This window comes from Lynx canadensis, chromosome E3, assembly GCF_007474595.2.
Source record: "Lynx canadensis isolate LIC74 chromosome E3, mLynCan4.pri.v2, whole genome shotgun sequence".
NCBI lineage: Eukaryota > Metazoa > Chordata > Mammalia > Carnivora > Felidae > Lynx > Lynx canadensis.
Window position 1 is genome coordinate 2506702 of NC_044318.1, and position 27781 is coordinate 2534482.

A 27781-nucleotide genomic window follows, 5' to 3' on the forward strand; every position below is an offset into this window, starting at 1 on the left:
TTTTTTTTCCTCATATGAATCACCTCATTGTTCTTGGCAGTATCTCTTGGGGTCCTGGCAGGATGCAAATGTGGCTGCAGAGTCTCTACAGGAAAACAACTTAATGAGGGGACCAGTTACAGAGAGCAGGGCCGAGGAAGCAACAGGGCTGGGTCTCCTCGATGAGACCGTGAGCCCCTCTGCTCCCCGGGTGGAGGTGGGGCAGGTGGGGGGGGTCCAGGGCACAGGGAAACCACTTTGGTGGATAAGGGTGGGGCAGGAGGACCAGCTTCAGGTAGGCTCTCACACTCTCCTCGCCTCCCTCTGGGGCTCCTGCTGGCTCCAGGGCTTCAGTACTTGGGAGGACGGGGGCCATATATGAGGATAAGTGGGGAAGAGCCAGCACATTGGCTTTGTCTGTCTTCCTCCTGGGCGTCTGCCCTTGGAGGCCTTTGGACCAACAGTCAGGAAGTCCCCCATGGCAAGCGCCTCCAGCTCTGAGGCAGCCCCAGGGATGGTGAGCAGGATATGATGGCCACCATGACCAATGGGCCTCTCAGTCCAGATGACCATATGCTGCATTGGTGTGGCCAGGGGCCCTGGTTTCTTTTTGTATTTTAACTCGGGTATTGTGTTGCTTATAGCCATATACCGTCAAGAATTTTGTAGACAGGCCAAACATAGGTCTGTTGTGTTTTGTCCTAGGTAGCTGTAACCCCCAATCACTTCTGTGTCAGGACCAGGCTGAGGTGCCCAGTACAGAGCCTCGTGGTCAGTGCAGAAGAAGAAGGTTGCTTCCCCTGGACCGAACATAGAACAGAGTAGGCGATTTTGAGAAAGAAAGACGAAGGCACTTTCAGCTGATCTTCCTTCCCCAGCTCCCCCTCCTCCAGAATTTTCCAGAACCTAGCTGGCTGCTCCTGCTCTATCTTGGTCTGTGTTTTTGGAGGATAGGAGGGTGCGGTCCCAGTGAGGCTGTACAGAGGGCACTCAAGATCTGGGTTCTTTGGGGGCTGGAGGATTCCTGCTTTTTGGTGCTCTGTGGGTGCTTAGCTGCACCCCTGGCATCTGGCCATTAGGTGACAGTAGCCCCCCCTTCCCTCTCCTCTGTGGTGTCTGCCAGAAATGTCTCCAGACATTGCCAGACATCCCTTGGGGGCCCACATGTCCCCATGTGACAACCCCGAGTAGAGCGCTTGGGGCCCTCATCAGTAAGCCCACCCAGCAGGACCCTGCACGGGGTGGTCACTGCTCTGTGTGTCACCTGGTTTCAGAAGGGGCCTGGCCGACTAGAGACCATTTGGTGGTAGGTGTGTTGGTGTGAGGTTTTACCTCTCAGGTTGGTTCAGGGAGATGTGTCCTTAGGGACAAATACTTTCTGGTGTGGATCACTGAAGATACTGAGAAAAAGAACTGCTTGATCTGCAGAGGGGTCAGGCTAGGTCACACAGCTTATTTGTCCAGAACAAAATGATGTTCGACTGTGGTGTTGTGTCTCTTGTCTGCTATGGGGTGCCGGGCTAGGAGACGGGGCCGTGCTGGAACGTGCTGCAGGGAAAGGTGGTCTCCTCCCTGGGCCTGTCCGAGCAGCACCACGGCCTTGCCAGCAGCCGTCCAGTGCTGGGTACAGAGTGCCGTTGATGTGGGGCCAGTGTGGGAGGTAGTGGCAAAGCAGGTGACGGCAGGTGAGGTGGGGCATCTCCAGGGAACCGTTGGAAGGGTTGCAGCATTGCATGCGCTCCTGAGGGAAGTGTTTTGCTCTCAGACGGTGGGCACCTCTCGTGCGGGAATCCCGGTCCTGTGTCCGTTGGTCACGGGGAAGGGCCGAGTGGCTGCACGGTCTCCGATGTCAGAGGACACCCCTTGGGGGTGCCTCCGGAGCAATGTGGTGGTGCGGGCAGACTTGCGCCCTCGGCGCTGCTTGGTCAGGGCCGCTCAGCTGCTGATGAGCCCCCGAGGTCCTTGGGAGCCACTGGGGTGACACAGGTATTGGGACATCCTGTTTGGTGGTGAGCGGGTCTAGAGGCTCCTGCTGCCACTGAGCCTCTGAGTCTGTGGGCGAACCTGGTGATCCTTGTGTTGCACAGTCCTAGAGGCGGTACTGGCAGCAGTGGGGTATCGAGAAGCTTCCCTGGCCGGGACTCCCAGGTCTTATTTCACCTGCAACCCCTAGCTTCCCTGAGCTGTTGGTTAAGGAGGCCTGTGGCCTTCAGGGGACCGGTCCTTTCCCACGTGTACGTGTGTCCCATCTGTGCCTGCCGTGTGCCTGGGTCTGTTTGAGGCACCATTCGTGGACCAAACGGACAAGCCCTCTCTCTTCGAGACGCTGCCAGCTGACACCGCCGGGTCAGTGAGAGGTGCCCAGAGAACACGCACCACGGTGGTCTGGAGGGGCTGCCCTGGTGGCCAGGGCTGCTGTCACAGAGCAAGTGACCTTTGAGCCGGCCTTGGACGGAGAGTCCAAGAAGGGGGTTCGAGGGGAGGGCCCTGGACCAGTAGGCTCTTGGGACTGTTTAGTCTGATTCCACGTGACCAGGGGGCCAGTACTGGGACAGATCCCCACTTAGGCCCACGTGAACCACGACATCCTGATGGATGAACGTCCAGGGTGTAGCGTCGATGACAAATGCTTTGTGTCTCAGCGTGACCTTTCTCCCTTTTCCCTCCTCTCATCAGCCAGGGCCAACTCGTTTGTAGGAACAGCCCAGTATGTGTCTCCAGAGCTGCTCACAGAGAAATCGGCCTGTAAAAGGTAACCCGCTTTCATCTGATCCAGAATATTCTCTTTTCTCTACAGTGGCTATTAACGTATGTTTTTTCATATGAAGTTAATTAGTTAAGAGAGTGCCTTTTATGGCCTTTGATAACCAACCTCTGTGCTGCTTTATTGTTACACAATACACTTCCCGGGACCATTGTTGCTTTATGCTTTGATATTTGATCTTGTTCCTTCAGAAGCAACTATTTAGTGGGGGAAAGTGGGGCCGGGAGGTCCACATTCCTAGCTGTGTCCCTGAGCCTTGGGGTCCTTAGTGCTGCCAGTGGCCTGACTCTGCGGACCGTGGGAAGAGGCCCAGAAGGCATCGTGTGGGGGAGGCGGTTTCCTGGCCGGGGCACAGCCAGCGTGAGCCATCCCTCCCCAGTGCTCAGAACTGGGTTGGGCCCAGGCAGGGGCTTGAGTTTTGAGTATCAGAAGTGCACGAGTGAGGCTCTGCTCACAAGGAGCAGAGGTGCAGTGGGAGAGAGGGGGTGGGGTGCCGTTGGTCAGGAGCAGGGAGAAGCTGGGGGGCCCTCTTGGGTGGGCCTGAGGCGGCAGTGGCGTCTGGGGTCTCAGTTTGGAGAGCACTTCCAGATGATAGGTTGTGTGGCTGCAGCTTCTCCCCGGATCCTCACTGCGGCCACGCCGTCAGTGTCCCGTAATGGCCATGAGGGGCCCCTTTGCTAGAAAGACGGCACTGTCAGAGGCGGCAGAGGGGTGAGTGGTTCTGGGGGTGGCCCTGTGTTTCTGAGCGTGACCGCTTGTTAAGAACTCTTGAGGGGTGGAGCCCCAGGGCGCACATGCTGCCGGTGGGCATCTTAGCAGTCTCCCGGTTCTTTGTTTTTGTTTTAATTCAGTCAGCACATTCTGAGCTTTTACCCCATGTAGGGCAGAGCCTCTTAGCTGAGGCGGTTCTGCCCCCTGGAGCGTGTTTGACCGTGTCTGGACGGTTCCGTGTCACAGCTTGGCAGGAGCGAGGAAGGAGTGCTAGTGGCGTCCGGTGGGTGGACACTCCCCAGCATCGTGCGGTGCGGTGATGGCCCCACAGCAAGAATGAGTCGGCCCCTGGTGTCCCCCGCGCAGAGGCTGAGAAACCCTCTGGGTGGTGGATGCTGGTGGCCAGGTTCTCAAAGCCGAGGTCGCTGCTGCCTGAGGACTAGCTTGTCCTCGATTTGGGGCACTTAGGATGAAACAGCCCTTTAGTGCCGATGGGGGAAGGTGTCTGGGTTCTACCGGGAGAGATCAGGAAGACACCGTGGCCGCCTTCTGTGTGGAAGCTGGAAGGACGGTGTCTGCCCACATTCGCTTGCCTGCCATTTAAACTGTCTTCGGTGGGTGTCCCGGCCGCGGGGAGAGTGCTGTGAGGGAGACGTTGTTGAGCATCTTTTTATGCTTTTAAACGTTTAAGTTGTGTGGTATTTATTCATAAATAGTTAATAGTTTTCTGATTCTAAAAGGGACACCTTTGTATTGTAAAGAACTCTTAGAAAACGTGGAGAATAAAAGACCGGGAACAGTCATAGTCTGCATCCTGCTTATGGACACCAGATAGTGATCTGGCGCGTCCTTCCAGTTAGTTATTTCTGCCTGTCTTCTGTGTGTTCGTGTGACTTCTCTTCAACTGGAGTCCTGCTAAATGACCAGGTTTGAGCCCTGCTCCTTGAGATCATGGAGCAGACACCTCCCCACATCACCGAAATGGTCTGCGGACGTCTCACAGCCGTGTGCTTCCGGCATGTGCATCTGACGGAGCTCATTGAGCTCTTCCTCTATTATTGGACTCAGAGGTGCTTTTCATTGATTTGCACAGTCTGGCGTGTCTGCCAGGTGCGGCACACCCTGTGTCCCGGGAGGAAGGGTGCTCCTGCCCCTTGTCTGCCGGGGGGCACCAGGGCTGCCCCACGTTCCTCTTTGTGGATTTCAGGAAGTGGAATGACTTGGTCTGACTTCGTATTTTAAGATCCTTGGTGCATATTGCTTTCCAGAAATTTTACCCTGCCTTCCCCCTTGAGTTTTTATTCTATTCAAAAACCACTTTAAATGGTAAGATAGCTGCTGGTGTTGAACACTCAGATGAATCACAGAGGCGAGGGGAGCCCAGGGGCCGGCTCTGTTGGGTGTCCCGCTTCCTAGAGATGACGTCTGGCCCGCAGCCCTGCACCTCGTCTCTGGCCGCTGCCCCCCCACTGGGCCGATGCTTTTCTGTTGCGTTTGTTTTGTGTGGATCCCCATTTGACCTAAACGGTAGAGAAAACCAAGTGTAAAATCTAGTTACTGGGTAGAATATAGATTCATTTTATAAACGTCCTTCATCCATATGTTGTGCCTCAGATTTCTGATTTGTTGTACTTTTTAACCCATGTCAAGTGCCTTCCACCTGCACTCTACAGCCCCATCTTCTGAACGCCAGGCTGCAGCCTCCCCCAGAAGCTGGCTGTATCCAGCAACCCATGAGCCCTCGTAGGTCTAGGACTGGACGACTGGACGGGGAGGCAGCGGGGGGGGGGGGGGGGGGGCGGGCGGTATATTGCATCTGGATGCTTCTGAAGTGTTGAGCTGGGAATAGAATGCAGAACTTTCAGGGGAAATAAAATATGCAAAGTAGATCTCAGACACTGAGCAGAGAGCGTGAACGGGGTGGGAAATGGGCGGCAACATCACGGGCAAGGAGCGCACCTCCTTCAGGGTCTGTCCCTGCCACCTGGCTCTGGAAACAACCTAGGGAATTTTAGAACTGTTTCGTTTTAATTTTTTTGTTTATTAAAAAAACGTCTTTAATGTTTACTTATTTTGAGGGAGAGGTAGAGCATGAGCTGGGGAAGGGCAGAGAGAGAGGGAGACACAGAATCCCAAGCAGGCTCCAGGCTCTGAGCTGTAGGCACAGAACCTGACGCGGGGCTCGAACTCATGAAATGTGAGATCGTGACCCGAGCTGAAGTCTGATGCTTAACCGACTGAGCTACCCAGGTGCCCCAGAACGGTTTCTTTTTCAGTGTGTAATCAGAGTGTTTTTAAAGGAGGGGCAGGGCTCTTCACAGCAAGGTCAGGAACGGAAACAGTTAAACGTTGCTTTGTGCACATCCTGTAGTTTGTCTGATTTGGCTCCTTGGCACACGTGAGCTTGCGTCTGTGTCCCGGAGGTAAACTCTAAGTGAGTTATGAGAGAATCTGAGTTTATTCCCAGTTGTACCAACCTGTGGTGACCGGGGCGCGGGCCACCTTCCCTCCCCCTGCATTAGAAGAAGGTGCTTTTCCGTCAGTGTTCGTGTTTCCTGTGGTCAGGAATGGCCTCTCCTCCCTCCTCAGGACCACTTTGGCCCTGTGAGGAAGTAGGTAGCCCCCACCAGACGTGGTGGATCTGTGGGGACGGCTGCATGGCCTGGCCCAGTAGTGCCTGCTGTGTGTGGGGTCCTCTGAGCCCGGGTCCCCAGGGAGGCCCCCCCAAGAAGGGTTCCGAGCAGGTTCCCACCCTCACGCTGACCTGGTTTTAACGGAGAGAAGTAGATCAGAGACCGAAATAGGGTGGTATGAGCCGATAGGGCAGAAGTGAACTGTGCTTCTCACTGAAATTTTACAGATGTCCTCCTTCTGTGTTTTTCCCCCCTCCCTTAAAGTTCGGACCTTTGGGCTCTCGGATGTATAATATATCAGCTTGTGGCAGGACTGCCGCCTTTTCGAGCGGGGTAAGACCACTCACCGCCCCCTGAAACCATTGTAGCAGCTGACAGCGAGGTGGGAGGGGGCGGCCCTCAGGGCTGGGCCAGGGTAGAGGGGACTTCCGCGTGGTCCTTCAATGACCACAGTGTCTCTGTAGGGAGAGAGGGTGACTGCTGTCCCGGGAAAGGGGAGGTTTGTGTGCTCTGTGCGAAGTGATGGTTTTTCTTGTTTTACAGAAATGAATATCTTATATTTCAGAAGATCATTAAGCTGGAGTATGACTTTCCTGAAAAATTCTTCCCTAAGGCAAGAGACCTTGTGGAAAAACTTTTGGTAAATGTTTTGAATTTTCTTCTGGTAAGATGATCTGATGGCCACATGCTGAGTCCTTCTGAACTTGTGGTCACAGGAGCTTTACTGCAGGCCCCTGTGTTTAACAAAAGGAGGTCTTGGGATTGATAATGATTATAGATAGATTTGTATCTTCTGTCTCATGTCTGTAAGCCCTTTTTAATTTGCAAATGGCTGATTCTTTAATAAGACAGGAGATGATTGTATCATTTTGCTTGTGCTCGTCAACGTACATGGCACTTAAAATTACTCGTTGCTGGAGCAGCTGGGTGTATTCCAGCGGCATGTGGCTGCAAACGTTAGCGACATCTGTGGATGTCAACTTTAACATCTGCCACCTGAAGCTTTTAAAGATCACCTCAGGTACTATAGCAGAAGTAGGCAGATGTACCCGGGAAAAGGACGTGTGATTGTTCTAGAGCCTGCAGGGTCCCTGCCCTGGTGTGCATGGGCACTAGACCTTCCCTTTCCCTTCCCTTTCCTTGGCCTTGGGGAGCAGGGTCAGCGCATCTCTGCCTGCCCCTCCTGTGCCATCCGCGGCGGCTTGTTGTTGCTCTGTGGGTCCAGGGGCGTGAGGCTGGGTCTGGGAGGTGACGGCTGTGGAGCCCTCAGAGATGAAGCGTGGGCGGGAGAACACAGCATTCTGTTCCTGGTCTCTGATAGCTCACCGTCAAGACGGATTCTGGGTGTCTTTGTTACGAGAGCCAGTGTGTTCATTTGGCTCTTGTTGTGGGATTCTTAATTGTGTATTTTAAAGAACACTTGTTGGGGCGCCTGGGTGGCTCAGTCGGTTGAGCGGCCGACTTCGGCTCGGGTCATGATCTCGCGGTCCATGAGTTCGAGCCCTGCGTTGGGCTCTGTGCTGACCGCTCAGAGCCTGGAGCCTGTTTCAGATTCTGTGTCTCCCTCTCTCTGACCCTCCCCCGTTCATGCTTTGTCTCTCTGTCTCAAAAATAAATAAACGTTAAAAAAAAAAAAAGAACACTTTTTTTTTTTTTTTAACGTTTATTTTTGGGGCATAGAGACAGAGCGAGGAAGGAGCAGAGAGAGAGAGAAGGAGACGCAGAATCCGAAGCAGGCCCCAGGCTCTGAGCTGTCAGCACAGAGCCGGACACGGGGCTTGAACCCACAAACCGTGAGATCATGACCTGAGCTGAAGTCGATGCTTAACCGACTGAGCCACCCAGGCGCTCCAGGAACACTTGTTGTTGTTATTCGTTAAGTTCTGATTTATTTTCACCTGTGCCCGGGGGGAGGGATAGAGGCTGGAGAGAGGAGAAGCCGCCCAGGGGGTGAATCCGCCGCCCCCCCCCCCCCCCCCGGCGCTCTGTGGGGTGGTGGCAGGGCAGGGCGGGCCGTGGGGCCATTCTGTGGCCAGAGATGGGAATTGGGAAGAGTGTGCAGAAAGAATTTGTCGGTCAGGATTAGTCTTTGTTCCGGACACTGACTCATTTTGACTTCTGTTTCAGGTTTTAGATGCCACGAAGCGATTAGGCTGCGAGGAAATGGGAGGGTACGGCCCTCTGCAGGCTCACCCCTTCTTCGAGTCCATCTCGTGGGAAAACCTGCAGCATCAGACGCCTCCGAAGCTCACCGCTTACCTGCCGGCCATGTCGGAAGATGACGAGGACTGCTACGGGAATGTAAGCCTGTGGCACGCACGCAGTGTCCGGGTGGGGGGGGGGGGGGTGTGTGTGTCCGTGTGTGTCTCTGTGTCTTTGTGTGCGTCTGTATGGTGTGTGTCTATGTGTGTCTGTGTGTGTGTGTGGGGGGGGGGGTGTGCTTCTGTGTCTGGTGTCGGGGGAGTACGTGTGTGTCAGGAACAGCCCAGCTGAGGGGAATCGCACGTGCTGTGCTATGTGCAGTTGTGCCGTGGGCCCTGGGAGTCCAGCCTGTGGGGTGCACGGCTGGAGGGGAAGCCAGCATTGACCTGTTGGTGGTTGAACACTTGGTGGCCAGGGTCGGAGTTTCTCGCCAGTGCTGGGGCCGAGGAGGCTCCCGCCTGCACATCTGCCGGAGGGTGAGGGCAGTCTCCTTTTCTTATTTCCTATCGTTAATTTTCGCCCGGACAATTCACATCGGAGCCCGGTGTTGGGGCAGGGAGACGGTAGCAGTGGGAGCAGTACCCTGCACACCGTCCCCCTTGGCTTGGGGGTTCTGAGTCTCCCGGTAGGCTCCTGTCTTCGGCTTTTGGCTGGTGTCTTTATAATCGGGTGTCTACAGACGTTCTGGAATACTTAACTTTCCGAGAGAAGCCCAGGATGCTCCTGCTTTGAACTTTTTGGAGACATGGCATTCAGGATGGACATTGGTCACTGTTGGCTTTTAGTGCCTGGGAGAAGCAGGGGTCTTAAGTATACTTTGTTCTTTGAGCTTCTCTTCTGGAGGGTGTGAAACACGGAAGTGGGCAGAGGAGTGCAGTGAGCCACAGCGCACCTGTCTCGCACCTTGGGTGACCAGCTCACCGACAGTCCTGCGTTCCCTCCTCACCCTTTACTGTGATCCTCGTATTTAAATAGGATTTCACGTGTTTCTGTTCTCACCGATCATCCATTATCATTGTTTAGCTTCTGTTGTTGTGGCTTATCCTAACCAGTGACCACATATCGAGTTCTCCTTTATTTGATTGGCGGACTCTAGATTTTATCTAAAAGTCACCCAGAGCTTAGTCAAAAGTACTACTTGTATCATCTCTCAGAGACTGAATTTCTTCTGTCTCTTACTTACTGTTGTAAATAAAACATCACCCTTTTGTTATCCTCAAGTATCCTTTGTGCCCAGACTTGAGGGGAGCCAGATGTGGGAAGCTCTCTAAGGTGGCCTCAGCTGTCCGCAGCCTCCATGTGTGCAGACTGCAGGGGACTCAGCCCCAGGACTCTGCCCCTGGCCTGACGTCTTGCCCGAACCATGGCCGGTCGGGGTGGGTTGGGGTCTCCAGTGCCTTTGGCAGGGGTGTCCCAGGGAAGCGGTGTGCCCTCCCCACCAGCTCTGAAGCAGCTGTACGTGCCGTGACTGGCTCAGATCTCAGTGCCCGGGGCGCTCTGCTTTCTGGGGCTGTGTGTGCGCACACCCTTGAGTGTCCTGTGCACGCCCTCTGCTGTTTCATCGCATTCACTGTGTTGAGAGCCCTGGCTTCTCGGTACTCGAGTGTTACCATCTTAAAACCAGCTCCGTTTGTTAATGGCTTACTTTTTGTTAAGTGGCTCATCCTCTGCTTTAAAAGCTGCCTTGGAAGGGGTTCAGGTAGCGCTCGCTATGCTAGACTTGCCATTTGGACAGTTAAGTGAGCCTGGAAAAAGACTTAAGCCTGGAAAGATACCAGATACAGGCGGGGGCCTTCCCTTTCTGCGGGTGTTGACAGCCTCTCGGGGGCAAGTTTTCCCTCGAGGGGCTCCGAGAGAGTCTGGGGTCCTTTTCAGCAGTGAGGGGGCTTCCATCTGGGGGTGAGTAGCGGGGAATGGTCTCTGCTCAGGGAGGGAAGAAGCAGGCACTTGGTTCTCTTGCGTGTCCCTAACCCCCTGGGGTGGTAACGGTAGTGCTCGAGGTTAGGCTCTGGAGTGAGCGTGCCGGGTGTGGTGCCTCTGGAGAAGTGCTCTGGGCCGGACCAGCCGGGGCAGTTTCCTTACTGTGCACAGCCCAGTGTCACCCCTTGTCACACATTCTTTCTGGGCCTGTGTTTTGTGCTGTGGGTTGTCCTAGGCATGCTGAGGAGAGAAGAGCAGAGAGCTGAGATACAGCATCTGGAGCTTTCCACAGGGAGCAGTGCAGTGCAGCTCCCCAGACAGGAATCACCCAGACAGCGACGGTGGTGACGGGAAGCCTACAGCTCCGTGACAAGACTAGAGGGGCTGCTGCATTCGAAGGACTTAGAGGACCGGTTCTGATGTGGTGCTAGCTAGTAGGGTGTGGCCTTGGGGCAGGTCTGAGCCTCAGTTTTCCTGTTTCGGAAGTGGAGTTGATGGAGGCAGCCGTCTCACTGGCCTTGCAGCCCCCTGAGACACCTGGGGTGGCTCACGGAAGCCTGTATAAACTTTGGACTGTTAAGCAGAGGCGGTCTTGGCCTGGGGAGTTCCTCACAGAGCAGAAGCAGAGAATGTGCCAAAAGAAGACCTTAAGTGAAGGGCTATGGGAGTGTCCCGGTGTCACTCCCAGCCGGGAGCCGGTACGGTGGGACTGAGACTGCTGTTTGTGCCATGTGAGCCCTAGGGAGAAGGCTGCTTGGGCAGCAAGGCTGCAGGGTCTGCACGAGGGGGCCTGGCTCTGAGGCCCAGCTCTGTGGGTGGCAGCCGGGTTCTTTCTGGAGGCACCGGGGAGATACGCTGACTCTTAGCCGTTGGCAGTGGCTTTTTTCCCCCTCGTACTTGGCTGCGGTGGGGTTCGGGCGTGGGGCCTACAGCTGTGGGGAGAAGGCTGCCCAGGGTGACCTCTCTTCCCAGGTCTTCGCTAGGGGTTCTCTGGCCCTGTCGCTGGCCCCAGGGGCGTGTGGGTGTGCAGGCTGTGCCTGGTCGGCACATTTGTGAGTACATCCGTTTTTGTGTCCCCACCGGTTTGTGGCTTTGTCCAGAGTGGCAGACAACTTTGTATCAAGCTTAATGAATATTTGCTGCAGTTAAAAGGAATTTTTTTAAAAAATGAGCACAGTCGAGTTGAATTGAATCGAGTCAAATTGAATACAGTGACAACCACAGACTCAGCAACGTAGAACCACGGGGCCAAAGGAGGAGGGCTCCCGAGCTCACAAGAGGGTGCCCCCAGGTGGCCACCCGTCCCTCCTCCTAGCCCCTCTGGTCAGGGCGGCACGGGCCTTGCAGAGGTCAGCAGGCCCCAGGCCTTGGGTCTCCCCTCCCTGGGTTCGGAGGCTGGGGGTTAGGTTCGCCCGTCGGGAGCAAGACCAGACCTGGCAGCCTCTGGCCAGTGCAGGAGGACTCGGAGCTGCCGCGGGGGCCTCCGGGCCTCCAGGGTGTGGGCTGCGGGCCCAAGGGGAGTGGTGCACGGCTGTCACTCTCCCCTCCTCTCTCTGCAGTACGACAACCTCCTGAGCCAGTTTGGCTGCATGCAAGTGTCCACGTCCTCGTCGTCACACTGCCTGCCCGCCTCGGACGCAGGCCTGCCGCCAGCGGCGGGCAGCAACATCGAGCAGTACATCCATGACCTGGACACTAACTCTTTTGAGCTGGACCTCCAGTTTTCCCAAGACGAGAAGAGGCTCCTGCTGGAGAAGCAGGCCAGCGGCAATCCTTGGTAAGAGCTCGCAGGTGTAAGCCGCGCTCCACTGACCGGCGCGGGGCGCCCGGCCTTCGTCGCCGCTGCCTGCCGAGGCCCCCACCGCCTCACACCTCCCTCGCTGCCTTGCGTGCTCTGCAAACGAGGGCCCTCAAAGGGTCCGGCTTGAAACGGGTGTTTGGAGGTGTCGGGCCCGGGGATGAGTGGGTTTCAGCCTGTTGGGGCTGTAGCCCTTGGGGTTGAGCAGGCCGGGCCTGCCGTTGCCCGTGATCCGATGCTGTGGATTCGTGGCAGACTGGATGACCACCGCCCCCTTGTGAGGCGTGTGGGACATTCCAGAGTTTTAGCTATTGCAGATCGTCATTTGCGTGTAGCTTTTCCCACATGCCTGGGTATTTCTTAAAAGAGGAGCCCTGGGGTGGCAGACGGCGTGGCGGTGTGCACATGCGTTGTGTCCACAGTGCCCAGAACCCCCGTTTCCCAGCTCTCTTGCCTCGCCTTACGCGTTTGATGCTCTAAAAGTGGGCTCATGGGAACTTGCACTTGTATTGTTACTGAGGCAATCATCTTCTGTGTTCGTTGGCCATTTGTATTTATTTTTTGAGGTATTGTATGTCCTTTGGCTGTTTTTCTTCTTGTGCGTTTTCCGTCTTTTTGAAATTGACTTCTGAGAGCCATAGACATGAAGAATATTTTTGTTGCCTGTTTTGCACACATTTTTCAGTTATCTTTGCATTATCTTTTCCAGTTACGTTGTGTGTATTTTTGAATAGAAGTTACAAATTCTTACAAAGTCACATGTGTCTGTTTTCATTTTGTTTTCCACCTTAGTCATGTTGAGAAGAGTGTCTGTACCCTGACATTTTCTTGATGTGTTTTTATGGTTTCACCTTTCACTTGGGCAGAGGGGAGTCCACCTTGGGGATGGGGTGGGGAGATGTGTAGGGGTAAGAGCGGGGATGGAGGGAGAAGGTGGGCGATCAGAGGGCTGGGCTGGGCCAGGGTGTGGAGGAGTGAGAAGGCAGGGCCCAGAGGGGAGCGCGTGGTGAAGCTGGGATTTTGTACCATTAGAAATTATCGTTTCTAGGAAAAGTGACGGTGATGTTGGCCAACTGGAATACTCTACACTTCTCTGGAGTTTGTCTTTTCTCAGGTGGTATCGCTTAGGAGTGTGTGCTGAGCAGGGAGGAAGGGGCTTTGGTCCAAGCAGTGTGAGCACCGCCGGGCCGCGCAACTCTCTGCACGCCTTCATGCCGGCTTGTGCAGGAGCGTCCTGGGCCGTGCGTGCTGGGGTCCCTGACGAGGGCTCGCTCTGTTGCAGGCGTGGGGTTACTCCCCAGAAAACCGTGTGTCTTTGCCTCTGGCGTTTCCTGAGGCTCTTCTGTCCAGGTTCTGGGCCCTGCCGAGGCCTCTTGCCGTGCCTCTCTTTGTTCAGGCTTCTCTTCCCTTTTCTCCAGGTTCAGGCCTATTTGGAATCTGGTGATGGCAGGAGCTTTGAAGCACCCTTTATTTGGCCAGCGCGAGATCTGTCAAAAACACTTCGTTCTTAGGAACCGTGGCTCCCGGTGTAGGTCGCGCAGGGCATACCGCTAATTGTGTGATACCGCTGAGATGGTGTGTGCTCTCTCCTTCCCGTTCTCTGTGAGCGGGCATTGCACTTCTTCAGGGGCCCCACGCTGTACGGTGACGTGGTTTCTGGACTGTGTGCTTTTTTTGTATTTTCTGAAGAAGTAGGTTTACAGTAGAAGTAGGTGCAGTTTTAGAAATTTAGTGAATTCTCAGTATTTCTACTGCGCTCTTAGTGGCTGTCTTCAGTTATACCTGCTGTCATTACTGTAACTGCGTGCCATCCAGTAAATCCTTGCTTTGAAATGGTGAAGTTTTCCTTGTGCCTACACAGACACCCGACAGGATCTGAGTACACTTTGCTGACTTTTTTTGCAATAAAATTTTAAAATTTGTGAAAAACATTTCTGAATTTTATCTGAAACTATTCTTTTTCCATATTTAAATTTTTTTTAATGTTTATTTTATTTTTGAGAAAGAGACACCGAGCATGAGCTGGGGGAGGGGCAGAGAGGGAGACACAGAATCCAAAGCAGGCTCCAGGCTCTGAGCCGTCAGCCCAGAGCCCGATGTGGGGCTCGAACTCACAAACCGTAAGATCGTGACCTAAGCCAAGTCAGATGCTTAGCTGACTGAGCCATCAGGCGCTCCTGAAACTATTATTTTAGATTCGGATGATGTAGTCTAAAATAAAAGGACGTTCATCACCTGTCTTCCACATTTAAGTAGGAATCATCGCCTCAAAAAGGGAGATGATCTGCTTTCTTGATCCATAGCAGCCCCACCTACATCTGAAGGGACTGAAGAGGAGGCCCTGCCTATGAGAGAGGGAGCGGGCCGCCCGTGGAACTTGGGCCGGACTGCAGGATCTACCGCGTACCCACGGGTGTCAGTACCTTCTGGGTCGTGTCTCTGAGCAGAATGTTTGGCGCCAGTGAGGCTGCAGCCTCCGAGGCCCCTCATTCGGAGTTTTAACAGTAAAGGAATTTTGTGTTGTAATTTTACACAAGGAGCTCTTTCAGTGCCACACATTAATAAAAAGCCACTGTGTTGGGGTGCCTGGCTGGCTCAGTCGGTTGAGCGTCCGACTTTGGCTCAGGTCATGATCTCACGGTCTGTGAGTTTGAGCCCCGCGTCGGGTTCTGTGTTGACAGCTCAGAGCCTGGAGCCTGTTTCAGATTCTGCGTCTCCGTCTCTCTCTGACCCTCCCCCATTCATGCTCTGTCTCTCTCTCTCTCTCTCAAAAACACATAAACATTAAAAAAAAAAAAAAAAAGCCACTGTGGCGTCTTACAGAGAAGTCACGTTGTCCAGGCTGGAGAAGTGCATGTATGTGAAAGCTCAGAGACCAACGAGCGTTGGGCCGTGGGTGCTACTGGGTGACAGGTAAAGAGGCTTGGTGCCGCCACAGGCCGTGGCGCGACGGCTCGCTGGGTTAAAGAGATGGCTGCATCCCTCCTGGCGAGTTGTACTTTCGCCTCACATGTGGATGAATCCCCAGATACTGCTTGTATTGCAAGCAGTAAGCCAAGCGTTGGCTTTGAGTCTGTGAGCCCAGATTCGCATATTTAGGAAGAGAAAAGCAAACTGTGATCCTTGCACATGGATGAAAACTAGATGCTCGCAGTTAATCCCACCGTCATGTTGAATCTCTACGGCTTGGAAGCTGAAGTCCCACAGATTATCTGCACGTTTCTTGAGCTGAGCACCACACCATCCTTCAGCTCCTTATTGATAACACTGGTTAATCCCCCAGCATTCAGGACACAGGGAAGACTCAGGAAGACTCCCTTGTCAGTGCCACACGTGCCCCTCACCGCCGTCGACACCAGAGGAGTCCTGGATAGATTTTCACCATGGATTCAGTGAGATCTGCCACGCCAATCCAGTAACGTGGTTTGTACCCTTTTAGCTCGAAGACTTTGTAGACACCCTCAACCGCCATCCTAGGAGGTCTCTTCCAGTTTTCACCGTCATTGTCTGCTCCCATTTCTGGATTCGGTTCCCAGAGAGAAAAGTCTGCCACGTTCACTCCGCACAGCCACACGAAGAGTTGCCACGTTCTCTCAGAATCCATCCGTGGCTGCTGCTGGGATGAATGCCAGGTTTTCAGTTGGAAGATAGCAAAATCTCACGGAATCCAGATTACACCCACTTCCCGTCAAACGGTGTCCGGGTGGTCCGCTTAGTTTCCAGGTCACGTAGGAGAATATCCACTGGGTTGGAAACCACAATCACGACACAGCTTGACTGTAGGTGGAACGGTGGATTTGAAGGCGCTCATGATCCTCTGGCCTAGACTGAGCCATCCCTCTCCCTCCTGCTGACAGACCCCTGCAGCCACCACCGCAAGCCCGGTCTCGGTGACCAGAGTCTTCTGTCGGCCACAGTCTCAGGTGTGTGAAGGAAGAAGCTCCCGCGTGGCAGACCCAGCGTTTCTCCTTTGAGTTCATCTTCCAAAACATCCCGACCAGGGCAAGTTGGTCAGCGAGAGACTCTCCCAGAGTGTTGACGGCACAGGCCGCTCCAACTTGGGCAACGCCCGCTGCCGTGATCTTACCGGTGGCGGTCCGGTTGTCCCCAGCGCCACCGCCGTGGCAGCGGAGAGACAGCCAGAAGAGCCGCGCAGAGGCGGCCGAGTCGGCGGCGTGCGTCGTGTCTTTCCGAGGGCGCAGGAGCTGCCCGGAGTGCCTCTTGTGACTCTTTCTGTCTGTCCTGGAACTAACGCGTCGACAGGTGTGCCGGTGGTGCAGAGGCAGCGGTGGGTGAAACCACGAGTGCCAGGTCACGAATCCAGGCCGTGGCACCTAGCCGTGTGCAAGCGCCTGGGCTCTCTACAGCCAGCACGCGCTCATGGCGAGGGAAGAACCCCTCCTCACGTGTAAGTAGTCATCACCGAACTCTCGTTTTGTTAGTCGTGTGCATAGCGCAGCGGAAAGTGTGCGGGAAACGTCTCTGCCGCCGACCCAGCTGTGAGCCGCCTCAGGCCGAGCCTTTGGCTGTTGGTTGGCGCCGGGAGTCGGACCCCCTCTCGTTCCGTGAAGACCGTTTTCACCACAGAGTTTTACTGGCAAACGATGGTCGTTCCAACTGGGCCGTTTGGCCCTTTTTTCTGGGAGATGAGCGGCATGAGCCTGTCAAGACTGACAGCTGCCAGTGTTTGTTACCAGTGATAAAATCGGAATTAGAATTTTGGGAAACGTTATCTGTTTCTGTGAGCTTGCCATCTTCCCAGTGCTTCAAGCCTTTTTTTGAGGAGGTAAGTAGCGATGGTAATATGTTGAATTTGTCAGCACTGAGAAGGTCTCCGTCGTAACCCAGCGAACCACCGTCTTTCAGGTGAGTGCCGTGTGCCGCTGTAAAATCGCGTCAGGGCGGCAGAGCCGTTCAGAGCGCCAGGTGCCCCGGTGAGCTGCAGGGTCCCAGGGCCCGAAACGCCCATTGCTGGGGACTCCGCTTCCGCACGGCAGCGGACCTGGCAGGAGCCGCACTGGCCGAGCGGAGGCGGAGGCAGGCCGGAGCCCCCCGGCTCTCGATGTGACGCCACGTGCTAACGAGGTTTGTCAAATGTGCAGCAGGCTCATGCTTCGCGTTAATTATCGTTTTGGAAAAAAGTTACTCTCGAATAAAAATGGTGTTTATGTTAGTATGTGATGGGTTTATTTTTGTATCTTACGAATTAAATAAATATTTGAAAATGCTTCTGTCTTAATTTCTCCTACATAAATATCAGTGGCTAAAACCCATATAAAGGACGTCTCTTCGGGATCTTCCGTAAAGTTTGAGGGTATAAAGGGGTCCCGAGAGCTAGCGCTGTAGAGCCAGCTGGCCACAGTCACTTGTTCCTCCGTCACCTGTGTCAAAGCCCAGTGTGGGAGCCTTCCTGAGGCGGTCAGGAGAGCCACGTCGGGGTTCTGGCGGTCCTGCTCGGCTCTCCTCGGTGCGACCGTGCACTGAAATGGCTCAGGCTTGCTTGTGGTCTCAGGCTTGCATCCTCGAAAATGATCTTTTCGGGGTATAGGGGGTGCTGCTGGGCTAGTGTGAGGAGGAGAGAACCGTGGCTGTGGAATGAGGAAGGAGCGTCTTAACCCCGTCACCCTTCGAGAAACGAGCGTCCGTGTGTGTGGAGCAGGGCTGCGGTGAAGCCCCGCCTGCCTGCCGACCGCACTCCGAGAGTCCTGGGCTCTGGGGTGCAGGGGCACGTGCCGCTGGCCAGAGAGGGGAAAGGTGCCTCGTGCAGGAGTTGGGGGTGCCTTTTTGGGGGAGTGGGAATTGACTTTTGGAAGGAAAAAACTCAAAGCGATGCCTTAAGTACTTAAACTTTTCAAAGGAGATCCCCAGCAGCCTGTTATAAGCCTGGGTGAGTGCGCTGCGCGACTGGGTTGTGGCACTTGTGCTCGTAATGGAGCTTCGGACCCTCTGCGTCCTGCCTCGGGTTCATTTCAGTGCAGCCACTGGGTCCAGTCGGCCGGCGCCAGCTGTCACCCCGGGCCGTGTGGCTCCATGCCTCCTGTCCTCGCAGTCGGGCGGGGCCCATCCATGGGGTGTGTCCGTGGGGTCCTCACCACGGGGATGAGGAAGGGGCTTCCCTACAGTGCCACAATGTTCTGTGGCTGAGCCGGTGCCGTGACTTCAGTTTCACTGGTGCAGAAACACCATTGGGGACGTTTGTGCTCCTGCTCCTTGTCTTTCTTTACTTCCTGAGGGCCGGTAGCCGGGAGTAGGCTCACCTCTCAATACACGATTTCCACATTGTCGTTTGGCGGGCCTTGAGTTCAGGGCCATAGGCACCGGTGCCATGCGGGAGCATCCCTTTCCAGAGTTGTCCCGGGGCGCTCGCACACATGCCAGGGCACCCCAGTAGGGCATGCGAGAAGGGGAGCTTTTGGTTTATTTAGGGCCGTTGAGAATGTGGCGAGGTCACTTTCTCTCTCTCGCAATTTCTAGCTTGTGTCCTTTGCTCAGTTTTCTGTTGAAGCTTTGAGCCTTTCCTGCCACTTTGTGCTCTGTGCGGTGCACGTGCTGACCCTGGTTTGCGGAAGGTTTCTCTATCTGGTCTCCTTGTTCACGTTGGTTGGTGTGCATTCAGAGGTGCTTTCTGTGCTCGCCTGGTCCTGGCCGCTACTGACAAAGTAACTCCTCCTTGCAGGCCCTTCCTTCCCTGCTCTTCCCTTGGCAGGAGCTGGATCGCTTTGGGGCTTCTGGTGACCTGGGATCAGAGTTAACTGACCTCGACAAGAATCTTCCCTAGTTTCTCAAGCTCGGGGAAAACCAGAATATTTTATTCTGTCTCATGATGACCCACATGAGGCTGCGAAGATGCCGTGAGGCCATGTCTTTCCTTCTTTCCTGCTCGTCTTCCCTGGTGCCTTGGCGCCCTCGGCCCGGTGCCCTTGCGGCCCGGCTGCCCGGAGGGCTTGGCGGTGGGATCCTTCACAAGCCTGGGCTGAATTTGAGCTCCCCTCCGCACCCAGTGTAATTTAATTCAAGTCTCCCGTATTATTTGTGGTCCTGAATGTCACATCCAATTGCTCTGTGTTGGGGCTTGTTGACTAGAAGAGGCTTTCTGTTTGATGCGTGTATTTCCGTGCTGCAGGAGATCATTATATCTCCTCTTCCAAGTCTTGTTTTTGTTTGTTGGCTTTGTTTTTAAGTACTTTGAGAGGGAGGTACTGCGCTTTTCCTCATAGACCAGTTTTTTCGTTAAAATTTTGTTTGGTTTTACAAATCCACGTGCTGCTACGTCCCCTTAGAAGTAGTCTGGGGCCACAACGGGCTCTGGAGCGGGCGCTGGTGTGGTTGGGTTAGTCTGGGGGCACTTCTCGGGCCCAGTTGAGCCTGGTGGGAGAATACTGGTCTGCCAGCTTGGCTGGCCTCGCACACATACTAGGTGTCCCGTGTGCGCCCCGGCTCAGATCCAGAATGGTAAAACTGTCAGTGTTTGAAGTAACAGTTGTTTTATGCCTTTTCAAACATAAAACGCTATGTTCTCCAGTAGGTCCCCCAGACCAAGAATTTCCGTAAAGTCACACAACAGAAACCGGCAACTGTTCACTTTAACCAAAAGAGATAACCTTTAAACATTAACACGACATCTTTGAAACTCCCAGGAGTCAAAGTGAAGCATACTTGCTAATAATGTGTGTTAAGTCAAAGTCATGTTTCTTGCTTTCTCTTCCAAATTCCTGCCGTATTTGGGTTAGGAATGCTTTGTTACTATGGTAGGAACAGCAGTAAGTTTTTGTTTTTTTTTTTTTTAAGAGAGACAGAGCGCGCGCGCATGTGAGCACACACACGCTCGTGCGCACACTTGAGTGGGAGAGGGGCGGAGAAAGAGAGGGACAAAGGATTCGAAGAAGGCTCTGTGCTGACAGCAGAGAGCCCGATGTGGGGGTCAAACTCAGGAACCGTGAGATCGTGACGTGAGCTGAAGTCGGATGCTTACTTGAGGCCCCTCCCCCCCACCCCCTAGGCGCCCCTACCAGTAAGATGTTCTCAGACGGAGTCCAGCACTTTAATTTTAGGGATTTGTGATTCTCAGCTACTCGGTGGTTTCTGAGTATCCAGTCGGGGGTCCCAGCTTGGGCAGGGAACACGTGGCCAGCAGTCAGTATCCCGAGGTTGACTCTCAGCAGCCTCCACCCTTCTCCGGGCCTCTGTGTTCGCCTCAGCTTTGTTCACATTAAAGAGGACGTGTGTCACCGTACGGGTCTGCAGCGCCGCCTCGCCGCCACCTGTCTGCTGCTGCAGGAATACCGCTGTGCAAGAGTTAGCAGCAGGCGACCGTGCTGGCAGGAGTGGATGCTGGCCCGCTTGCACGGTGCGTCTCACTAGGGCCTCACGAGTCACCGGAGCGAGTTGGGGCTGTGAGGAGGCTTGAGCAAAGCTCACAGATGCCCTCGGGAAGTTCATTTTGAGCGGAGTTGGGAGAATTTCCATCCCTGACTCATGGCAAGCGTCTCATTCTTTCTTTCTTCCTTTCATAGGCACCAGTTTGTAGAAAATAACTTGATACTAAAGATGGGTCCGGTAGATAAGCGAAAGGTAAGTCTGACTCCCGCCGCACCACTGGCTGCCTGTCTCCCTGTCTGCTCTCGGTCGGGGCCTGGCCTCCTTCGGTTGCACACGGCGTCCTTGGTCTTGGTTCCCTTTCTCTAAAAGAGCATTTCTAGATTTGATGGCTAAGGAAGACTCAGCCACTCAGCGGAAGCTGTTTGAAACCACACAGGAAGGCTGTGGTAAAATAGAAATACAACCTCTCGTTTCGGGCTCAGGACCGGGGTTTTCATATCCTCACGAGTTGTCTATTTTTTCATTAGAATCGTTTTTCCAAGTTGTTATTTATTTGTGACCTTGTTATGGATTAATTAAATGGATTCTGTCAAAAATATCAGAGCCCACCAACATTCTCCCATCTGCCGACACGGGCCCTTCTTGAGGTCAGGCTCCCAGTCTCCGTTCCTGGCTGTGCCGGAGACACCGCCCGGTGCGGTGTAACAGATAGGGGTTCCGTCAGGAACACGGGGCCTTGCGGTGATGGTGGGCCAGCAGAGTCGGCTCGTCTTCGCCTGCCTGTGCTGCCGCTGCCCCTGCCCCGTGTGGCAGCCACAGGGGGGCTTGGGGGGGGTGGGGGCGGCACGCCCAGTGAGGATGTTGGGATCCGGCTCCAGAAGGCCAGGCAGGCTGGGCACTCAATTCCTCCTGCGCCTGTGTGACACGAGAGGCCGATCCGTGGTGGGGAGGCTGTGTCTTGAGTGCGTGGGCGGGTGGTGGGCAGTGGGCCCGGTGCCCGGAGCTGCTTTGACGGCCTGGCCTCAGGGGCAGCGGTATGTGCCACCTCCTCCCTGAGGTGTCACTGCGGGGCCCTGACAAGCAGCCTCTTTTCATTTTGCATCAGGGCTTGTTTGCACGACGACGACAGCTACTGCTCACAGAAGGGCCACACTTGTATTATGTGGATCCTGTCAACAAAGTCCTGAAGGGCGAAATTCCGTGGTCACAAGAACTCCGACCAGAGGCCAAGAACTTTAAAACCTTCTTTGTCCACACGGTGAGTTTGTCTCTCTGGGTTCTCCTTTGAGGGGCTGGTGTTTCTCCCTTTCCTGTGTCCCGGGGGCCCCATGTTCTCGGCTCAGCCCTGAGCTGGGCCAGCTTGTCTTTCTAAGGGGTCTGTGACCCTTCCTGCAGAGGTGAGGGCTGCACATATGGGAAGGAAAACCCCACATGCTCGCGTGCTTCCACCGGCATTGGCAGTGGCTGTAGCGGGACGATGGTCTCCTGCTCTGTCTCACGACAGGTCGAGGTGCTGGTCTTGGCGGGATTCCCTCGGGTTCGTTAAATCGGTTTTGTCTCCACAGCCGAACAGGACGTATTACCTGATGGACCCGAGTGGGAATGCTCACAAATGGTGCAAAAAGATCCAGGAAGTGTGGAGACACAGGTACCAGAGCCACCCGGACGCCGCCGTGCAGTGACACGTCCGAGGCTGCTGCCCTCGCTGCCAGGACACGTGCCCCAGCGCGGCTCGCCGCCATCGGGACGCTTCCAGACCACCTGCCAGCCATCTCAAGGGGGACGCAGACGGCGGAACCTTGCAGCTTTTTTATTTAAAAGAAAAGAAGAAAAAAATACCCAACCACACAAAGAACAAAACCAATAACGAAAAGGAATTCAGGGTCGCTTTGCTTGCTCTCTGTGCTCTGTGGAGGCTCCCCAAGCTCTCCTTGCCACGGGGACCCGGCACCGTGCACGTCCGCCTGATTCCCTCCCGGGCGAGTGGAACAGACTCGAGTCACCAGCTCTGCACCACACGCCCTGGTCACCTGTGGCCGAGGGGACGGGGTGTGTGTCTGGGCTCTTTCCGCCCCGAGGCTGTCGCAGAACCCTTTCGGCAGGGAGCCGTATACCCTCCGCCGGAAGTTGGCCTTGGTCTCTGCGGGCTGGGAGTGTTCTTGGCTTTGGTCCGCGTGCTCCCTTTCTTACGTCCCTACTTGATGCCCCCTGTGCCCCAGCAGGGCCCCTTGCTTGCCTTCTCACGCAGCTCTGGCTGTGAGATGTCTGTGGCTGTGAGTGCTCGCTCTGTGGGCTGCGTATGGCGGGCAGGCTCCAGGTGGTGAGACGTGGCCCGGGCCGTCGGGGTGAGATGCTGAGGTTGGAGGGTGCCAGCAGGGTGTTCCGACCGAACAGCCTTCCAGGCAGTGTGGCCCTGTGGGGCTGGAAACCAGGCCGGTGCCCGGAAAGAGCACTGGCAGAAGCGGGCACCCGGCCGCACCAGGAGTTAGGGCTCCATCCTGCTCCGTGTGAGGCCAGGGTGGCAGGGCAGATGTAGGGAGGCACCGCTCGGTGAGCTCCTCCCGAGAGTTTTTTCAGAGGGCGAGCTTTGCAGGCCTCCCCCTGGTCGGTTCGGTAGGGCCGAGAGACTCCGGGCGCCAGCAGGCTCCCGGCTGCCACAGGCACCCTTTCCGTCGCGATCGAACGTTCTCCTGGCGAAACTCTGAGCGCTTGCACATCTCGGTGGCGAGGGTCTAAAAGCCGCCTCGTGCTGCCAGGTCATCTGGTCCCCATCAAGATGTGGACCTTGCCTGGAAGAAAACGTTCGCCTTGCACGAGGGGTAGGAACGCCACGCTGGGGCCTGAGCATCCCGCCTGCTCGCTCCCTGGTTTCAGGCTTCTTCCTTGTGTTCCTTAGAGGCAGCAGGAAGCTGTACGCCATGGGGGGGTCCAGGATTTACCGGTCCTTTGATTTTCTTTGCTGCCAGTCCCTGGGCAGAGAATGCCTGTTGGCCTGGTGGTCACTGCTCTGCATTTCTCTCCCTGCTCAGGTTGTCCCTGGAGGGCGATCCTCAGTCCCCTGTTGGAGAGGGGGAGGCCCCTCTGCTTGCAGGCTGCTCACAGACACACCTCTGTCCCCAGGGGCTGAAGGTGTCCTTTAGGCTTTCAGGAAGGCACCAGTGGAAGGCTCCCGTGGAAAAGATCCACCACCGTCCCCCGCCGCCCATTTCCCCCTCGACCCTCCGCCTATCTGGAGCAAAAACATCCGCTGCCCTGTGTTGACAAGCGGTCCAAATCCAGAGAAAAGAGGTTCTTCTCAAACTGGTTAGCCCGGGAGGAGTGCGTGGCTGTGGCGGTCCCGCCTCAGGGCATTGCAGGAGGGGGGTGGGGGGGGTGGCGGCGGGTGGTGGCGGGTGGTGGTTGGGAGCAGAGACGCTGCCAGGTTTGCCGATGGCTTCCCCCCGGGCTGCGTGCGCTGCTCTGCACTAGAGCCGAGCCTTACGTGAGCAAGCAAGTGCGCGTGCACCTAGGTGGGTGGGTGGCAAGGTGTCGGGCGTGCTTGCCCTTGGGGTGCCGCAGGGAGCAGGACCCTGCTCTGGGCTGGAGTCGTAGGTCAATCTCCTGTCGTCCTCTTTCTTGCTTGTGAAAAAGCTTACCTGTGTTCACCTGCTTTTGAGAAAGTCCGTCTCGCTTGGCCCTTTCAGGAAGTCCGTTTGCAGCTTTTTCCCCATATCGATAACTTAACTTTGTCAGCACACCGCTTCTGTGGCTGTGCCGTTAAGAGAGTTAGGGTCCTGCTCCTGCACAGCATCCTGGGATCTGGTTACAGGGACCCGAGCAGAGCCGGTATCGGGCTTTCCCAAGAGCACTCAGCTGGGCTGCTCTGGGAGAGACGCATCGGCCGTTGCCTTCTTCTCCCTGGTTGGCGCCACTACCTCCCGGGCTAACCCCTCAAGCTCCATCTTAACCTCCAAAACCAGAGAACGAGGGGTTCGGGGTCGAGCTCGCAGCTGACAGAGTTGAAGTGACTGCCCTTGCCTGAGCCAGTGACAGCTGAGCCCTTCCCTGTAGGCTACGTTTCTCCTCTCACTCAGAGCCTTCTCCTCCCCCTCCCCCCCCCTTTTTTAAAAGGCCTATACTTCCTCTTTTCCTACCCTGTGCTTACTCATGTTAGCTTTAGTTTTATCCAGCTCCTGTCCCGGCATGCAGGTGCCTTACATTCTAAGATGTGGACGTAACTGTTAGTCTAGTACGTACACAGACATACACGGAAATGCAAATAATGTACCTAAGGCGAGAAAGAAAATGCCCTGTTTGATGGATCCAGGAGCCGTGTGTCCCGCTGCGAGAGGGCAAGGGGAAGTGTAAGTGCCAAACCGAAGAGCCGCCAAGCAGAGCCCGCCCTGCCCGCACCGTGTGGCCTCGCTGGCATGGAGGGGAGGGAGCGGGGCTGTGGTCTGCGTGGGCTCGTACAGCCCGCTGTCCTTGTCCCTCTCTGGGCACTCTAGGAAGCCAGGTTTGGGTGCACTTGTCTCTTGCCCTCTTTGTGTGGACCTCACCAGGAGAGCGGGTGGTGGGTGGTGGTAGCCTGCAGCCCCGTCGGGTGCACAGAGCCCCAGCTGGTGAATGGCACTGCATTGCACCTGCGCTTCTGAACCTTGGCTCTCAGGAGTTTGTTGCAGACCTGCTCGGGAAAGATGCCTGTCACGGTCACGCCAGAGCTCACGGCACCCGCACCTGCTCCGGCCCCCGGAGGCCACGCTGTGGTATTTGTGGCCCATACGCGCCCAGGGCCGCGTGTTGTCACAGGGGCTCCAGGTGATTCTGTACTCTATTAAAACATTTGTTTTCTGGAAAAAAAAAAAAAAATCAACCGTAGGCTTACCAACCCAGAAAAGACCACTGTGAACGTTCTGGTGTATAGCCCACCTTCTCCCCTCCCCCCCATGCACACATTTGTTTTCTTTTTAAACTAAACTGGGAACATAAAACACTGTTCTGCATTCAGCTTTTTTCACTTGATAATTTATCTTAAGCATTTCTCCATGTCATGAGCAATGATTAAAAAAACATTGTTTTCAGTGATTGTAGAGCTTAGTGGTTATAAATTTTATCATAATTTATCTAGCCATTTCCCTGTTGTAAAACACTTAGATGGTTTTTGGTTTTTCACTATTTAAATAATGCTGTGATGAATATCTTCCTAAATCTTTGATTTTGACTCTGATCTCCCCCTTCCCCCCCATTCCTAGAAGTCATGTTTTTGGGTTAAGGAGTTTGTTTTAAAGGTGGTTTTTTAGTCCTTCCTCCGTCTTCATCTGATGCTTAGATGCTCAGAGTTCAGTGCAGAGCCTCCTCGGTTGTGTCCTGAGGATTCTGAACAAATCAGTTTCTGGTAAGGGGTGTGTTCCAAAGAATGTTTTAATAAGACTGCTCTTTTCTTTTTTTATAATGCTAAAATGACATCCTTATTTAGGTCCATTTGTGGCAGATTTTTTCAAAAGCTAATTTCCTTATTTTCATTGAAGACTCTGGTTATGCTTGCATGTCAGTTACCGTCCCGTCCCCGCTGCTGCGGCTGTCCAGTGCTCCGTGATCTCGTCAGAAGCTCGCGCTTTGTGTCCACAATGGTACTGAATGTGCATCTGCACAGTCAGCTGAGAGGAAAAGTGTTGAACTGACCTTGCCACATGCTTACTGGATGATTTGTAGTCAAGTTCGTACACTCAGTACATTGGGCCGTTTGGAATCAGTAAAAGAGCAAGTTCTCTACTTGAAAGAGACCACGTAGACAGTTGGGTTTTGCAGAAATCTCATTGCCCTCATTCTCTCCAAACGGTGGGACTCAGTAAGAAGGTCTTAGCGGTTCAGTAGCGTGCAGTGGCTAGGCCTTTTCACTGTGGAATGTGATTGTCCTGGCCGACATGGTTTAAGGACCTCTCACACTGTTTCAGGTTGTCTGCTGGTCATCGAGTCCACACCACCCAATTTGGTTTCATTCTTGATTTCTCCACTTCAGTTTGGGGTCCACTGATTCTGAGGAGAGGCGCATGAGAGATTTTTTTAGGTGCCATGGTCAGTGCTGCTCGAGTCCGCCAGAGATTATGGCTGGATTGTGCAGAATGAGATTCCCTGCCCTCCTCTGACACCCCAAGTCCCCTGTGCCCTGGCCGGTCCACAGACTGGGTGCTCGCCGCCCGGTCCGCGGAGGCTGCAGCTGCCGTAAAGAGGTGTAGAGTATGGTGAGGGCACTGTTCTCGGAGATATTGCCATATAGGTCTTTCCACATTGTTTCATCTCACCCAGAGCTAAAGTGAACTGATGGGGACTCATGTAGCCCTTCCCTCTCAGGCAGCCTCTGTGACAGGTGCCTTCAGTCAGGGCGGGAGTCACTCCCAGAGCCTCTGAGGGGCGCAGGCTGCTGGTCCAAGATTGCAGAGTTGTGAATCAGGCTGCCTGTGGAGAACTGGTCTGGGGAAGAAGCTGTTCCAGGAAAGAGCAGTCCTATCTGTAGCTGAGACAGCTGTGATGGGCAACTGACCATGCCTACACGTATACCTGAATTTTCCGCAGAACCCATTTCTTCAAATACGAAGAAGCACCAAACTTCATGTACAGAGAACTTTTTACAGAAGGCAGACCTTTTTTTGTGTGCGTGATCCATCCTTGTCTAACCCATCTGGCAGAATGACTTACAAAAAGCGGTCATTTTGCTGGTGAAAAGCCTCTTTATCGTTATCAGAAGTTTGATTGGACATTGACAAAAATTTTTGCAGTTTTTAGAGCTGCTGTAGCTGTTCCTTAACACAAAATAGGATGAATCAGTAGTATGTTAGCTGTCTTTCAGGTTGGTGGCAGTCAGTTAGGACATGTATAAAATTCTCTACCTGGTCTGTAGCTGTAACTGTGATGTACAGGCAAAGCAAAAATTTAAAACTTATGAAAACAAATAATGCAATGATATTAGGATATACACTTTTGTATTTTTATTCTTATATAAGGTTATTTGCTGGCTATTGTTGGCCTCTAGTTCAGTCTGTGTTATTTAAAATCTAATATATGAATTATTTGGATTGAATTCATGTTCGGGGCCACGTTGTTGTATGTATTGATGTACAGCCTTGAATGTGAATAATTATTGTAAACTATATTTTACAACTTTTTTTCTGGCTTTATTATATAAATTTTCTATTTGGTCAATGATTTAATCATATAATTTAATGAATCTGTTTCTTCTCCTTTTTTTCAAATATTTGTGCTGTAGACGTAGTTACTGGATGATGAATTTTCCACGTATGCTCGGTAGTCTTGTAATAAAAAAGCATGTAGAGTGTAGACGCTCGCTGACGTAACTCTTCTTTGATGGGGCGCGGGTCCGGCGCGGGCGTGACCAGAATTCCGGGCCCGGAACCCGGCGGCCGCACGCCGCACGCGCGGGGCGGAGGCCGGCGTGCCCCTCGAGCCCGAGGCCCAGCT

At 54.3% G+C, this 27781-nt stretch overlaps 1 protein-coding gene and 1 pseudogene across 3 annotated transcripts in view; one reads left to right on the forward strand and one right to left on the reverse strand.

The window, feature by feature from the left end:
• The window catches only part of PDPK1 (3-phosphoinositide dependent protein kinase 1), a 76560-nt gene extending 48920 nt beyond the window's left edge, over nt 1-27640 (forward strand). For all 3 annotated transcript variants that reach the window (XM_030299908.1, XM_030299909.2, XM_030299910.1), the window contains exons 7-14: nt 2656-2731; nt 6352-6420; nt 6631-6727; nt 8215-8388; nt 11769-11986; nt 20521-20578; nt 21432-21584; nt 21892-27640. In XM_030299908.1, coding sequence (XP_030155768.1) covers nt 2656-2731; nt 6352-6420; nt 6631-6727; nt 8215-8388; nt 11769-11986; nt 20521-20578; nt 21432-21584; nt 21892-22008 — 962 coding nt within the window. In that variant the 3' untranslated portion in view covers nt 22009-27640. The remainder of the gene's footprint in view (nt 1-2655; nt 2732-6351; nt 6421-6630; nt 6728-8214; nt 8389-11768; nt 11987-20520; nt 20579-21431; nt 21585-21891) is intronic.
• On the reverse strand, nt 12120-18287 carry LOC115504509 (annotated as a pseudogene).
• Nucleotides 27641-27781: the final 141 nt, after the last annotated feature.